The sequence below is a fragment of the Takifugu rubripes genome, chromosome 6 (genome assembly GCF_901000725.2).
Source record: "Takifugu rubripes chromosome 6, fTakRub1.2, whole genome shotgun sequence".
NCBI classification, from domain to species: Eukaryota; Metazoa; Chordata; class Actinopteri; order Tetraodontiformes; family Tetraodontidae; genus Takifugu; species Takifugu rubripes.
This window is the reverse complement of record NC_042290.1, coordinates 4,397,629-4,411,744: the sequence shown is the minus strand read 5'-3', so window position 1 is coordinate 4,411,744 and position 14,116 is coordinate 4,397,629. Positions and strand designations below refer to the sequence as shown.

Here is a 14,116-nt window from a genome sequence, read left to right as displayed (position 1 = left end):
TGTTTCATCTCTAACTTTTATTCACAACTCCTCCTTTGTTCAAGAGAAAATGCAGACAGCCGGCCACTCAAATAACCAAAATAAAGATTAAAAACGGGTTGTTGTTTTTTTTTTATCACGGATTAATCTGTGACTGTGAGCACTGAAAGAGATCTGAAACAGAGGCAATAATCCAGATTATTTGCCAGTGTGGTTTAGCACACCTCGAGGTGAAATGTGAGCCGACAGTCAGAGCTGCAGCATATTATTCTGACATCTTGCCCAGCGGCGGTGTACCAGTAACCCAGAGATGAACTTCTGCGCTAATCCTGATTACCACAACGCAGGCCGATCTCCAAAACAGCCGATCAAGCCTGGCTAAGTGGTTAATGGGGTCCGAGAGCAAAGCGTGCACTTCAGAACCAGTTTAAATATGAACTGCAACAAGCTGAAGGCTCAAACACAAACTGTCTCTGCTTCCCTCACACGACGTCCCGTCGCCCACACTTTAAAACAGTCATCATCTTTCCCCCTCTAAATCTGAGCTGCCAGAAAAGGAAAAAGAAAAGTCCCTGATTCATTTTGATTCTTATCTTTTCTGTGAAGTAAAAAACAAAGGAGTTCTCTCAAACGCCACTTCCCTGGAGAGGAAACCGCTCAGATAGAGCTACTGTGGCATGGCCTGGTGAGGGTTGGCCCACACGACTGGTCCAGCCGTCACTTGCCAGCGTCAACTACGATCAGGACATGTCCTGTGGAGACATCCAGATTGCACAAGACAAACAAACTGTACAACTGTAAGCACGAGGTGGACTTAATTAAGAGATAAGAAGGAAAGAGAGGGACAACTCCCAAGAGGTGATGATTTTTCAATTTCTGGGGGAAGATTGCAGTTGAGTATAAAGTTCTGACATTTAACGCCCGCAGAGACGTCCAGACTGTCAAAAAAAATCTGGGAATTCTTTCAAAGACAGGGAGCAAAAAAAAAAGAATTATTATCTCTGTGGTTGCTGCTCAATGTTAATATTGATTGATAAACCAAAACTACTTTCAATGAACAATTCTGTCAGTATAAGTGGGTCTGCATTATTTTGATTAGACCAAACCTTTCCATCATTGGGAGGTCATTCATTTTAGATAAGAATAAACTTTTGCAAGTCTACATCAGTTTATAAATGGAGAATGTATTAATCTGTGGTGGGAAGGGGAGTGTTTAACAGAGATTTGGATGGAGACAGAAATTACCTCTCTGGCCATAACAAAAGGACTTTCATGCGAGAGGGAAAAAAGAGAAAGTACAAAAATTTCGATGAAGGACTAAAATAATCTATTTGAAAAATTGTCCTACTATTCTGAACAGTTGCCAAAAAAAAGTACAGATGACAAAGTGCTTATCCTTGCTCCATCCTTTTTGTGCTATTATTCCTTTTTATTATCAGTAAAAAATAAAAGGTTTTCAGTTCAAGCAATTGATTGGCCGGTAAGAATGAATTTGCAATTTGCTATTTTACATACATGAAGCTCCTGCAGGAGTAATAATTGTTCACAGCTTCATTTAATAAAGTGGTAAAATTCTGGAAAGTGTCTGAATTTTAGCTCGACTTTATTACTGATTCTTGCTTAATCTAGAAAATCAAGTCAATGTTTTGTAGGGCCACAGTTTGCTTATTTATATGGATGTCCCCTTCCAAATGATATAAAAAGATGACATGTAAAATAGAGTTGAAAAGTGCACCATTGTAAATAATATCTTTCATTCTAACCCACAGGTTTATAGACGATTGCGTGTCAAATATGCAGACGCCTTCTAGTTTCAATACAGGGACAAACCTGCCACCTAGTGGACAATGTGTGAAGCGCACATTTTATATTTTTAAAAGAGGTTAACATCTGACAAGCCGAACTAGTCTCATTTGCTACTTATGTTGAAAATGTATGACATTTACTCATATGCGTTGATAATTTGTATCTTTGAATCTTACCTTGATTTCTGAAGAAAAAAAACTCCATAAATTAACGTCTTTACGTTAATTTTATGGATTTTTGTTTTTATTAGATTAGATTAGCATTAGAGTCACTGCGGGAACGAATTGAAGTGGAACCTTTGTGACAGGGCAGCACTGTGTCAGGTACAGTAAAGATGGAACTCATCTCTTGCCACTCATACGACAGTGCATTTTTAAAAGGTATAACACGACTTAATTGAGACATTCCCAAGACATTTACCCAAAAAATGTTTTTGGGGCAAAAAAAATCTATCGTTAATTAATCCCAATATAGGATCCGTAACATATGTTAAAAATTAAAACCACTTTTGTACTTGAACTGTCTATTTTAAGTTTTGCCTTTTCTTTTTAATTTAACCCGGAAGTGCAAAAAGAAAAGGGGAAGCACTTCCTTTGGGCTAGCCGCTAACATTTATAGCTTTTCTAAAAACTAAACTACTTACATGAAATATCACTAAATATATATTCTGTAATTGGGAATATATTCCAAAACTAGGATAGTGTGCCTTTCAGCCTGCTTTCGATCTTTAATTATTGATATTATATCATTTCAATTTAGCCATATTTATCTTGGGAGCTTCTGATCTTGAGATGTATTAGAGTTATGAAGATATGAAATATATAAAGACTAATATTTAAGTTCTTTGTACCATAGACATTTTTATTGTCATGGAGTTTCTCCCGGTCCTTGAAGCACTAGATAAACCTAAAGAAGGAATATGGTACGTTAATCTCATTTATTCATATTTATGATGCAAGAATTTTCCATTTTACAGATTTTCGTTTTGTCTTCAACAGGTATTCATTGATCCCCAGGGGCAGCGCTCCAGGTGTTAGTGTTGGTCACACCTGTACATTTATTCCATCTGTGAATGAAGGAAAAGGAAGAATAATTATTGTTGGGGGAGCTAACCCCAGTGGTAGTTTCTCAGATTCACACATCATTAATTTAGGTAAAGGAATCTTTGTGGAAAGCATGAGATGTGTGATTTCTATGTTTACCTAAATTATTTAACTGACAGCCATCACTCGCGGACGTTTTCGACTGTTTTCCATTTACTTTTAAGTCCCTATGACTGACAACTGAAGGGCTAGGCTGGCTAAATCTCATTTGTGTGTACCCCTTATCTTTTGTTTTTCCTTACCAGATAATCACGAATGGGACATCCCGGACTGGGAGAGTCTGGAATCAAGATATGAACACTGCAGCTTCGTACCAGCAAGCTCCCCACAGACCCTCTGGGTGTTTGGGGGTGCGCAGCAGACTGGAAATCGCAACTGTGTCCAGAAATTACAGCTTAATGGTAAACTGCTGCAGATGAAATAATCATTTTTTCTTATTATATCATAGATAAATAATAGTCAGTGTTACTGTGCTTTGACCATACAATAACGTTAACAAAGATTGTGATCCAGTCTGTTTGTGTATGACCAGATAGCGGGTCTCGATGGAAGAAAGTAGTGGTGAATGGCAGTCCACCCTGTCCCAGAACATACCACACTAACTCAGCCTCCTTAGGGGACAAACTGTATGTCTTCTCTGGAGGAGAGGCTGGAGCTTCCCCTGTCTCAGACCCCAAACTTCACGTCTTGGATACAGGTCTGCAATATGTCAAGTATGTTTAAATCTTACAAAAGCTGGCTGGTATAGTTCAGTCATTTTACTTTAGTTGTGCTCTCAGTTGGTTTTTGGTTGCACATTGTATTTTTTGTGCAAGTATGAAAAGCCTACAGCGATTCATCAAAAAGACAATCCTGAAGAGAGCTACAACATTAATGCTCGTTTGTGGTCTTCACTCAGCCACTGCTGCCTGGTCCCAGCCAGAAACCCAGGGAAAACACCCCCCGCCAAGACATGGCCACATCATCATCGCGTTGGGTCCAAAAATTTACATTCATGGAGGCATGTCTGGAGACAAATTCCACAATGATATGTTCTCATTGGACACAAGTAGGTCTCAGTTTTGTTAGTTTTCTGCCTGTTATTTCCCTCAAATGATTCCAAAAATTGTTTTTCATGTCTATTTCAAGGGAACATGATGTGGGAAAAGCTACGGACCAAAGGAGACATCCCACAGGGAGTAGCAGCCCATTCGGCTGTGTTGGTGGGAAAGAACATCTACATTTTTGGGGGAATGACTGTTGATGGAGCCACCAATTCTATGTATAGATTCAATGCAGGTATTCACTTATTTTCCACGTCAGTTCCGAGTAAAAGCCAAAGGTCAGTCTAATGATCTTATACTGTTTTTTTAAAGAACAATGCAGATGGACACTTGTGAAGTTTGAAGGGGATAAGCCTCCCAACCGCCTTGACCACTCCATGTGTTTACTGCCATGGAAAGTGTGCGATGAGGAAGCCACCAGGACTGTGAACCTGGCCTTTGTGTTTGGAGGGATGGACACCCAGGGCGTCATTCATAATGACTGTGTTGTGACTGTGGTATCGTGAAAGTAAATTTACCAATACAGGTTTAATGAAAGTTCAAAGGTTGTATACTCAGTGTACATCAGTAAAATGTAATAAAGAGCCAGACAGTAACATTTTGTATCAAACATTTATTTTTAGTGATGTCTTCCTGTAGTACGATGACCAGATTCAATAAATAACTTGACATTGTCTCAACATATCGAGCCCTTCGTTACCTAGACATCAAGCTTGGTGGACCCCAAAACACATGCCCGCCCCCCCCCCTCCCAAAACCTCCCCACTACAGAACTGCCTAAGAACAGCAGCAAGCCTCATCTGGGCTGATGAATACCTCCGCCTCATTGCGAAGAGAACACCTCACACCTGAATGAAAAGTCTTTTAGGAGCTTCAGGAAGTTGCTTGTTACCGCCACCCCGACCCACTCATTCCTCTCATGATTGAGTCCCGTTAGTTCAGTATGTACATCTAATTGCCATTAGAAGTGAAGGGGTGACAAATGTTGACTTGAAACCTTCCTACAACTCATCCTTTTCTTCTTGTGTACCATCTGCCTCAGGTGGGGGGCCACCAGCGCTACCGTACAGCTTGCTAATGATTGGTTGGACCACCTCCTCCAGCGACTTCTTCTTGGCCTGGAAGTCTTCCGTCTCAGACTCCTGATGAGACTCCATCCACTCGATCGTCTCCTCCACTGCCTTCTCAATGGTTTCCTTGTCCTCGTCCGACAGCTTGCCACCGAGCTTCTCCTTGTCACCAATCTGGTTCTTCAGCGAGTAGGCGTAGCTCTCCAGCTCATTACGGGCGTCAATCCTCTCCTTCAGCTTCTTGTCTTCGTCAGCAAACCGCTCTGCGTCGTTCACCATGCGCTCGATGTCCTCTGGCGTCAGACGATTCTGGTCGTTTGTGATGGTGATCTTATTTTTGTTGCCTGTGCCCTTGTCCTCAGCTGTGACTCTTAAGATACCGTTAACGTCGATTTCAAATGTGACCTCAATCTGCGGTACGCCACGAGGGGCAGGAGGGATGCCAGTCAGGTCAAATGTTCCCAGCAGGTGGTTGTCCTTAGTGAGAGGACGCTCACCTAAAGGGGGGGAAGAAAAGTATAAAAGTGAAACTTTATTTTTGTAGGCAGATGACTGAAATACAAATGACTGGGTTCAAAATCTCAAACTTACCTTCATAAACCTTAATGGTGACAGTAGGCTGGTTGTCTGAAGCTGTGGAGAAGATCTGAGACTTCTTTGTGGGTACCACAGTATTTCTGGGGATCAGTTTGGTCATTACGCCTCCAACAGTCTCAATACCGAGGGTCAGGGGGCAGACATCCAGAAGAACAACATCACCTGCAAGAGAGGAAAATATTTAGTGAATTTAAAGTTCTCAAGCCCATTGGGGGGGGGGAAAAAAGAAAAAAAACAATTCAAATGACAACTGACTCACCAGTATCCTCCTCTCCAGAGAGCACTCCAGCCTGCACAGCAGCTCCATATGCCACAGCCTCATCAGGGTTGATGCCCCTAGATGGCTCTTTGCCATTGAAGAACTCCTTCACCAGCTGCTGGATTTTGGGGATACGAGTGGAGCCTCCAACCAAGACAATCTCATCGATGTCAGTCTTTTTCAGGTCAGAATCTTCCAACACCTTCTGCACAGGCTTCATTGTGGATCGGAACAGGTCCTGTTGAAACAAAGAGTTTAGTTTAAGTTTGTAAAGTAGCATAATATAATGTTTAAATGAGCTCATTAAAAGAGATTTACCATGTTAAGCTCTTCAAATTTGGCACGGGTCAGTGTCTCGGAGAAATCTTCTCCCTCAAAGAAAGACTCGATCTCAATGCGGGCCTGGTGCTGGGCAGACAGGGCCCTCTTTGCCTTCTCAACCTCACGACGCAGCTTCTGGACAGCACGGTTGTCTTTGCGCACGTCTTTGCCAGTCTTCTTCTTGTATAGCTTGATGAAGTGTTCCATGACGCGCTGATCAAAGTCTTCACCTCCAAGGTGAGTGTCACCATTGGTGGCCACCACTTCAAACACACCGTTGTCAATGGTGAGCAGAGACACGTCGAAGGTGCCGCCACCGAGATCGAACACGAGGATGTTCTTCTCGCCGTCCTTTTTGTCCAGACCATAAGCAATGGCAGCAGCGGTTCTAAAATATCAATAATACATTAATGACGGGAAGGTTTTCTTTGGTTTAGAATTTCCTGCAAATGATCTCTTCACAAGACACTTACGGCTCATTGATGATTCTCATAACATTCAAACCGGCAATGGTTCCAGCATCCTTGGTGGCCTGACGCTGGGCATCATTGAAGTAGGCAGGAACAGTGACTACAGCATGTGTAACCTAAGAAAGCAGGTGACACATTCAATTAAGTTATTCCTGTTTCATGATTTTTCTTTTATGTATATTATTTGACATTTTTGTACCTTCTTGCCCAGATAAGCCTCAGCAGTCTCCTTCATCTTTGTCAGCACCATAGCAGAGATCTCTTCAGGAGCAAATGTCTTCATCTGGCCACCAATGTCAACCTGAATATGGGGCTTGCTCTTTTTTTCAGTGATCTAAGGAAGATGATAACTCATTATTATCCACATCACTCACAAAAACTTACAACATGCAAATGTCTAGAGCATTAGGAAATCTTACCTTGAAGGGGAAGTACTTAGCATCCTGCTGCACAGACGAGTCACCCCAAGTGCGACCAATCAATCTCTTTGCATCAAAGACGGTGTTCTCGGGGTTAGAGGTCAGCTGATTCTTGGCAGCATCTCCGATCAGACGCTCCCCTTCTCTGGTAAAGGCCACATAAGATGGGGTGATGCGGTTTCCCTGGTCATTAGCGATGATTTCCACACGGCCATTTTTGAACACGCCAACGCTACAAAGAAATCATTTGGAAACCATGAACAACGTGACCAAGGCTTGCAGGACTCGGCAGTCACATTGTGCTCAAGTTTAATCTACCAACTACAGCTTTTATTTCTTACCAAGAGTAGGTGGTACCCAGATCGATTCCAACCACAGTCCCCACACTGTCCTTCTTGTCGTCGTCATCGGCAAACACGGTGCCGACCAACAGCATTACAACCCACAAGAGCTTCATCATTGCTGGGTGCAGGTCAGATATACCAAGAAATCTGAAAAGCAACACAAAACCATAAAAATTAGACTTAACGTTGATGACGTGCCACGTGCCCTCAAATTTTCTTCAAGTAGGACCAGATTCCAAGCCAGCATTCCATGTAATCCAGTTATTTGAGAAACGCGGGGGCAAGTAGTGAATATTTCCCGTAAAGTAGCGAAAGCTGAGGAAAAGGACGTTTTAAAAAGGGTGGAGCACCACTGGGTGTTCTGACTAACGGATGAGGTCCATCCGCCGGCGGTAGCCTATGCTAGCTAACCACGTTATAGCGTGTCTAACGTTCCTTCGAGGAAGGTAGCATTACTTTGTTACTAGCAAATTTAAAGAGCATTCTTTTTATTTAGCGAGCAATCGAAATCTAGAGACACAGTTTAAAAAGCTCGATCACGTAAAACACATCGTTGACACAGAAAATGGCTGGCAAGTTTCCGATCTTGAAGAAAATGAATCTTGCAAATGCAATTACATATGGATACATACCTTAAAATGCAGTACTTTCAATGGCTTAATGGCCTTGGAGATGTTTAGAACAGTAGTAAGCTCTTCCAGCAGAGTGGTTTTCAGTTTGTCTCCTCTATTGCTAACTCCAGTGAACTGTTGTTGAATGAGCTCTGTCCATATATAAGCTGTCACAGCTTCCCCGTCGTGGAGGCTTCTGATTGGCTGATTAGCAGCTCGTTGGAAGGCGGTGATTGGTTTGGCCCGGCACGCTGGCCGACGCTGATTTGCACGCGCACAGCCGACGTGACGTCACGTTTTTGGCCGACTGCGCCGACGCTGATTGGTTGACCGTCAGACACATTGTCCATCGCCGTTGGGGAAGCGACACGCCACTCTTAAGAATAAGGAAAAGAGAAGGGGAAATGTGAATTTTAATCATTATCTACATCTGAAATTTACGCAGGTTCGCACTATGAGAGCCCCATTCGTATTGTTTGAAAATTACCTTTAATTATTGCAACTGCATGGATACGGTTTCATGTCAGAGATAGTCATGATGACTTACAATGAGTCCGAATGTATAAACCCTGTGTAATGCATGATTTAATATCCATAAAGAAGCTGTTGCATCATATAAACTGGATTGCCTGAGTGTTTCATTGGTGATTTTAGACTTAGAAACACATGTAAGTGTATATATTTAAATATATATGCACTGATCAGTAGTCTAATGTTTTTGTGATAGGATTGATCTTTCCAACAAATTATGACCTTGATTACTGATGACACAAATTAGGCTACAGTCCTCATTCAAGACATCAGGACTGCAAAGTAATGTTTCACTTTTGGATGATTCTAAATAGGTCATTATTACATAACTAGAGAAAGCCGGAATAACCAAACCTTGAACCCTGAACTTGCAGGCAGTATGAATACAGCTGTTATATTTAAGATGATAAGTTAAAGGCGTAACCTCTTTATAGAAAATCACTGTTCTTTGCATCTAACTCAACCCTAAAATGGATTAGTTGTGAATATGAAAAGTGACTATGATACATTAAGGGCTATTTCTGGATAATTCTAAAAAATACATGACGGCATGCTGTATATAACTCTGCAAACAAAGCAAATGAAACAAGATGAGCTCGGGTTAGTATAGATTGTAAATTTATTCATGAATTAATCCATTTATATTTTTACTATAATAAAAATAATCATAATAATAATATGGTATTTTAAGCATTTTGAAATTATACTTAGAATTCTAATATTAGACATAAAACTCTTTTTATTTTGCAATGACTTGGCTATTGGCTCTAATCCTCTTCCATTCAGTAATGATGGAATATCGTGTTTTTTCTTTTAAAAAATGGTTTAGACGAGTTTAATTGTTCTGGATTGTGCTCGAGCTCACTTGAAGCGTAGATGAGACTTTGTCTCCCTCTACCGGACAAGATGAGTAACATCACTTTTGTGTCAACTCAAAATTAGTTTTGGAGATTTGTGACACTTTCACTGTCTGTGGTTGCTCTTATTCTCAGTCTCAGAACTAAATCTAATTGTGTTTGTCAACTCTCTCTCTCTGTATAAGTCAAAGTTCACAGCATCAGCAGAAGAACTGCTGGGAACAGACTTTAATACTGACATTTGCTAAGAAATGGAAACGCTGCTTTAATATTATCGCATTAAACAATGCAGACATCAGTGTGTCCCCATATACTATTTAGCAGAAATCCATTTCATTGTACTTTCCATCAAACACTAGACTGCAGGTTATTTACCGAGTCAAACTATGGAAGTGAGCGCATTGATTAATTTGAAAGGGCAATTTATTGGATTAAAAATCACAGTATCTCCATTCTGAGGCAACAATCTCACCCACTATTTGCAGTTTCCCTCTTTTAAGACATTCAGACATCATCTGCAGAAATAAATAAAACTGCTAACACAAAATGTAACAGCAGTTTTGGTGATCTAAAAAAGATCACCATTGGTACTGCAAATGCATCAACATTCATGTTGGAACATGACAATGTTTTGATTTCATCATAGAAACTGAATTTTTAAAAAGTCAAATTCTATTTTTTTTCCCCCCCTGCTTTATTGAACCACTTTCATGCAGGGACCCAGGAAACCACAGGTTTTTACAAAGGTTCCATTTCGGAATTTGTTGTTTTATTAGATAACTTTATTGTTTACAGTCAACAGAGGTAAAGTTGCATAAACTAACCCATTTAAAACACAGAATAAACAAAGACCTACATAGTGGCAGGCTGAAGGACGGCTTAGATACACATATATGACTGTCCTACATTTTCAGGGTCACACACGCATAAACATGTAAACATGACTGATGTAAAGCAAAGATAAGGGTAGCTGCCCCCTTACAATAACATCAATAGAACTTTTGCTTTCGTGAAATCGAGTTCAACCCAACCACACAGAAGAGAAAGAAGCAAAGTTAGGAGACATGTTAGTATTTCCGGAGGTTTTTTTTAATGAAAATAAGCGTCTCCTGAAACACCTTGCAGTATTTAACAGTAAATTTTGGTGATTTGTGTGCACTCATCTGCGAGGCATTAAAACTGTCATTGAAACAGAGTTAAACACATTAAATACACATGAGAAGTACAATGTGTGAATGAGAGATCTACTCTATTAAACACATTTTAGAGTTTATACTGTCATGGTTTGTCTCCTTTCCAACTTTAGTTATTGCTACTTTTTAAATTTTGAATGTTTCAAGCGGATTTCAGTATTTCGTGACCTAAACTAATATATGCTTCCATACATTCCATTTTTTCCCCTCCATATGTTCCTTTTTTGAAGCATTTTCTCACCTTGAAATGTGGCAGCTGCCCTGTAACTTTAGTGATATTGCTAGAATTTTCTGCACCTTTCTCCATCCAACCATTCACATTTCACCAACACTCGAGGCCACGATCAATTATGATTGATGCGTGCATTTCTATGTGTGACATGGATTCTTGTCCTCCAGTGTCAAAAAACACGTGTCAGAGTGATGCTACACTGAACATGCGGTATCGTACTTTAAATGAATAAAATTGGAACCCGTCATAACATTATTACAATGTACAACTTTATTGAGCAGCATTTAAACACCGAGATAAAATCCCAACAACCCATTCAGATACGTCAACATTGTTCACATGTGCAAAAACAACTGACTTTAAACGAAGGTGTAAATTGTTCCAGTATCAACGCTTTCATTTTCGAATGATGTGATAAACATCTGCAGTGAAAAGGAGGTAAAATTAGTCCATTAAATAATTTCAATCAAGTCATATCTTCAACACATTTCATTCACTGATGCAACTTTTGGAACGTCAGATTTTTACTTTAAGCAGTGCAGGAGAAACCAGTTAGTGAGGTTAATATACCATCTTAGGCAACAGCTCTGGTGAAACATTAAACAACAATTCAGTGCCAAGAACAAGGATACCATTTCATACAGCAGCAGATAATTTAAACCGAATTAAATCTGACAACCCATGCTTTTATCTTTTAAACTCTGGCCTTTGCGTCCGTTTAAATTCTGGATTCTTGTTCAAGCGACAAAAAGGCAGAGACTTCATTCCGAGCAACCCATTTTCATTATTCTACGACGTAATTTTAAAAATAATACTTTGGTTCAGGGGAAATAATCAAAAAGGAATCAATAATACACACAAAAAAAAAAAAAAAATCAGTCACAGCATTTAGAGACAGACAAAGTGAGGATCCCCCTCCCCCAGCAGCCCTGTAACGTCCAAAGAGATAAGCTTTAAAATGGCGACCATCAAAACAGTTCGCTTTCAGTTCAGTAGTACGGTCCGATGTTCTCGTAACCTGCATAACTGGGCCAATCGGGGAACAGCCCGTGTGAACAGGTGGGGCTGCCGTAGCGATCCAGATGAATGTCAATTGTATCAGTGCGGCGGCTGCAGGCAATCTGTTGGCTCATTTTCACTGAGGACCTCACTATCCTGTAGTTGTCCCCGTGGTTACTGTCCCAATACTGGGTTCCTTCAACTACGTAACAGATGGCGAACTCGACTCGTTCGTGAGACTTTAGCTCATCTGGCAAGGATACGTGGAAGGAAAAGGTGTCACTGTGAGCATTGGGGTACGTGTCCTTTATGTAAACACAGTCTATGTCCGTGTGGCTCTTCCAGGAGTCAAACGTCACCCGCAGCTTCACGGCTTTTTCAAAAGACACATTTTTGACTTTAATGGTCCCGGCTAAAGCCTTCTCTTTCAACACGCAGTGCTCCAGGCAGACCAAGTTAGTCTCCAGGCTCTGACGGAAACGCAGGTAGTCTGAGGAGGGCTGAGGAAAGTCCAGCAGCAGCTGATCCTCCTCGGTCTTCAGAGAGAGCACGGAGCTGAACATCTCCTGGATGTTCAGAGGGATGTCGATGGGATCGGTGAAAGCCGAGAACACCTTCACTTTGGTCAGGGGCAGGCCCCTGTGGTCAGCAAACGTCACCTGCTTGGTTGCCTTTTTGGAGCCGGTTCTGCGGGACGCTCCATCGCTGTGATCGACGTGGTGGGGGTGCTGAAACCTGAGGCAGGAGTTCGGAGCAGGCTTGTATGTTTTTGGAGCCCTGTAGACGAAATCCTCGTTGGAGAGGTACAGAGGCAGGGCCATGTCAATCGGCATTCTGATCTTGGTAGGAAATGTCTTCTGTACACTGAAAAGGAAGAGAAAACATGTTTAGAGGGGTTGAGCCCAATGCAAGATCTACAGTTTGTATTATGAGCCAGTTCATTTTCCTTCTGTGATTTAAAAAGAGAAATCACGTCTTCATTGTGAGGCTGAAGGCAAATGACTTTTTAGGAAACACAGACCCTCTTTTCTCCCTGCAGCTTTCAAACACACAAGCATGTCCAGCATGTGACATTTTGGTTTGTTTAGTGACCAGTTTAGACTGGAAATGGCTGCCGACTATCGGCCTGAAACAATGGTTTGGTGTGATCCTTTTCTCCGATTATTTACAACGACTTTATTTCCAAAATTCCATCGATGCACAAGGGCTAAAAATAACCTCCCCCAAATCCCTTAAATGTGGGTGTCGTTTTCCTACTCGGGCTATCATTAAATATTTGCTAAAGAGCACACCGGGCCGGGTTAAGTTTACACAAGTTTTATTTCGCATTCTGGTGTGGCGCTTTTTGTTGTTTCTCTTATTTCTGTGGCAACAGTCTCCGCCAGCTGTCACAACATCCTGCTCAAATTGACACCGTCTTTTCTAACATTTCTCCATCTTGCCGAGAAATAGTGAAAGCAGTATTGATCCATCTGCTACTTTTGGATACGGTTAACACTTATGTGACCTTTTATTAAGCAACATGATACACTCATCACACCACGCACAGTTGACACCCACCTTTGCGAATGCCGATCGACAACTGTTCGGAGGCTTAGCACGAGTATAATATGGATTTTTTTTTTAAACAGTGCAAACCTCCAGGTAATTTCAATATGGACCATCGTGCTGCTTTACTTCACGGATTTTTCAAAAGACACATTTTTGTGTCGGAGTGGTTCCCGATCCACTTCTTTGTCTTTTAATCTCGGTCTCTTCCGCTACGCCGAAGGGTAGCCCTGCGACTTTCGTAGCTTCATTCGGACCACAAAGGCAGCAAACACGCTTTTTTTGAATCGCGGTAAACCGGATTTAAAGTATCCGCAGTTTATCGCAGTTCCAACATGTTGCTCGGTGGAAGCTTTTCGCCTCTTCCTTCGAGAAACTAAGTTCCGCACAGCTGCATTGTGAGTGATTCTACGCCGACATTCCCACCATCCCCGACGCCAAAGTAATTGTTCTTACCTGGAACAGTTGCTGACAACCATTTGTCGGCTTGTTCTTTCGCCTCAGGCCGGAGTGGTACTGGTTCTGCGGGTCAGAGTAGCAGGACAATGTGTCTGCATGTCCTCCGCCGTCCAGTCCCGGGCACCTGGACCTGCCCCTCCGTGCTCTCCGAATGGAATGATCCGCGCTCGCGAACACTTTCAATGGTATCTTCAGAGCCCACACGCGATTCACGTGAACACTCGCGAGCAGCCAATCAGAGAGCGCGAAGATGGAGTGATCGGCCAGTCCCGGAA

The 14,116-nt window shown here is 41.7% G+C and overlaps 3 protein-coding genes across 3 annotated transcripts; 1 reads left to right on the top strand and 2 right to left on the bottom strand.

The window, feature by feature from the left end:
* The first annotated feature begins 2,359 nt into the window (after positions 1 to 2,359).
* Positions 2,360 to 4,696, top strand: rabepk (Rab9 effector protein with kelch motifs). The gene is made up of 7 exons (XM_003965157.3): positions 2,360 to 2,707; positions 2,784 to 2,938; positions 3,134 to 3,289; positions 3,421 to 3,585; positions 3,787 to 3,936; positions 4,017 to 4,166; positions 4,244 to 4,696. Exons 1-7 carry the CDS (start codon positions 2,655 to 2,657, stop codon positions 4,435 to 4,437), a joined length of 1,023 nt encoding a protein of 340 aa, XP_003965206.3. The 5' UTR covers positions 2,360 to 2,654; the 3' UTR covers positions 4,438 to 4,696.
* On the bottom strand, positions 4,530 to 8,200 carry hspa5 (heat shock protein 5). Its single transcript, XM_003965156.3, has 9 exons — positions 8,044 to 8,200; positions 7,409 to 7,558; positions 7,068 to 7,299; positions 6,848 to 6,982; positions 6,652 to 6,764; positions 6,176 to 6,566; positions 5,858 to 6,095; positions 5,593 to 5,760; positions 4,530 to 5,498 (listed from the first exon to the last, which is right to left on the bottom strand). The coding sequence occupies exons 2-9, from the start codon at positions 7,525 to 7,527 to the stop codon at positions 4,933 to 4,935; spliced, it is 1,962 nt and encodes a 653-aa protein (XP_003965205.1). The 5' UTR covers positions 7,528 to 7,558; positions 8,044 to 8,200; the 3' UTR covers positions 4,530 to 4,932.
* A 2,882-nt stretch (positions 8,201 to 11,082) lies between these two features.
* On the bottom strand, positions 11,083 to 14,007 carry ppp1r3b (protein phosphatase 1, regulatory subunit 3B). The gene is made up of 2 exons (XM_003965155.3): positions 13,839 to 14,007; positions 11,083 to 12,698 (listed from the first exon to the last, which is right to left on the bottom strand). Exons 1-2 carry the CDS (start codon positions 13,859 to 13,861, stop codon positions 11,825 to 11,827), a joined length of 897 nt encoding a protein of 298 aa, XP_003965204.1. The 5' UTR covers positions 13,862 to 14,007; the 3' UTR covers positions 11,083 to 11,824.
* Between the last annotated feature and the right edge of the window lie 109 nt (positions 14,008 to 14,116).

What these genes read in the sequence shown, in the direction of transcription:
- rabepk (XM_003965157.3), top strand. Translation starts at nt 2,655, where the DNA reads ATGGAGTTTCTCCCGGTCCTTGAAGCACTAGATAAACCTAAAGAAGGA. An exon ending in TTCACACATCATTAATTTAG is followed by an intron (nt 2,939 to 3,133) that starts GTAAAGGAATCT and finishes TTTCCTTACCAG; the next exon opens with ATAATCACGAATGGGACATC. An exon ending in CCAGAAATTACAGCTTAATG is followed by an intron (nt 3,290 to 3,420) that starts GTAAACTGCTGC and finishes GTGTATGACCAG; the next exon opens with ATAGCGGGTCTCGATGGAAG.
- hspa5 (XM_003965156.3), bottom strand. Translation starts at nt 7,527, where the DNA reads ATGATGAAGCTCTTGTGGGTTGTAATGCTGTTGGTCGGCACCGTGTTT. An exon ending in CTGGGTACCACCTACTCTTG is followed by an intron (nt 7,300 to 7,408) that starts GTAAGAAATAAA and finishes ATTTCTTTGTAG; the next exon opens with CGTTGGCGTGTTCAAAAATG. An exon ending in ATGAGAATCATCAATGAGCC is followed by an intron (nt 6,567 to 6,651) that starts GTAAGTGTCTTG and finishes TTGATATTTTAG; the next exon opens with AACCGCTGCTGCCATTGCTT.
- ppp1r3b (XM_003965155.3), bottom strand. Translation starts at nt 13,861, where the DNA reads ATGGTTGTCAGCAACTGTTCCAG. An exon ending in GTTGTCAGCAACTGTTCCAG is followed by an intron (nt 12,699 to 13,838) that starts GTAAGAACAATT and finishes CTTCCTTTTCAG; the next exon opens with TGTACAGAAGACATTTCCTA.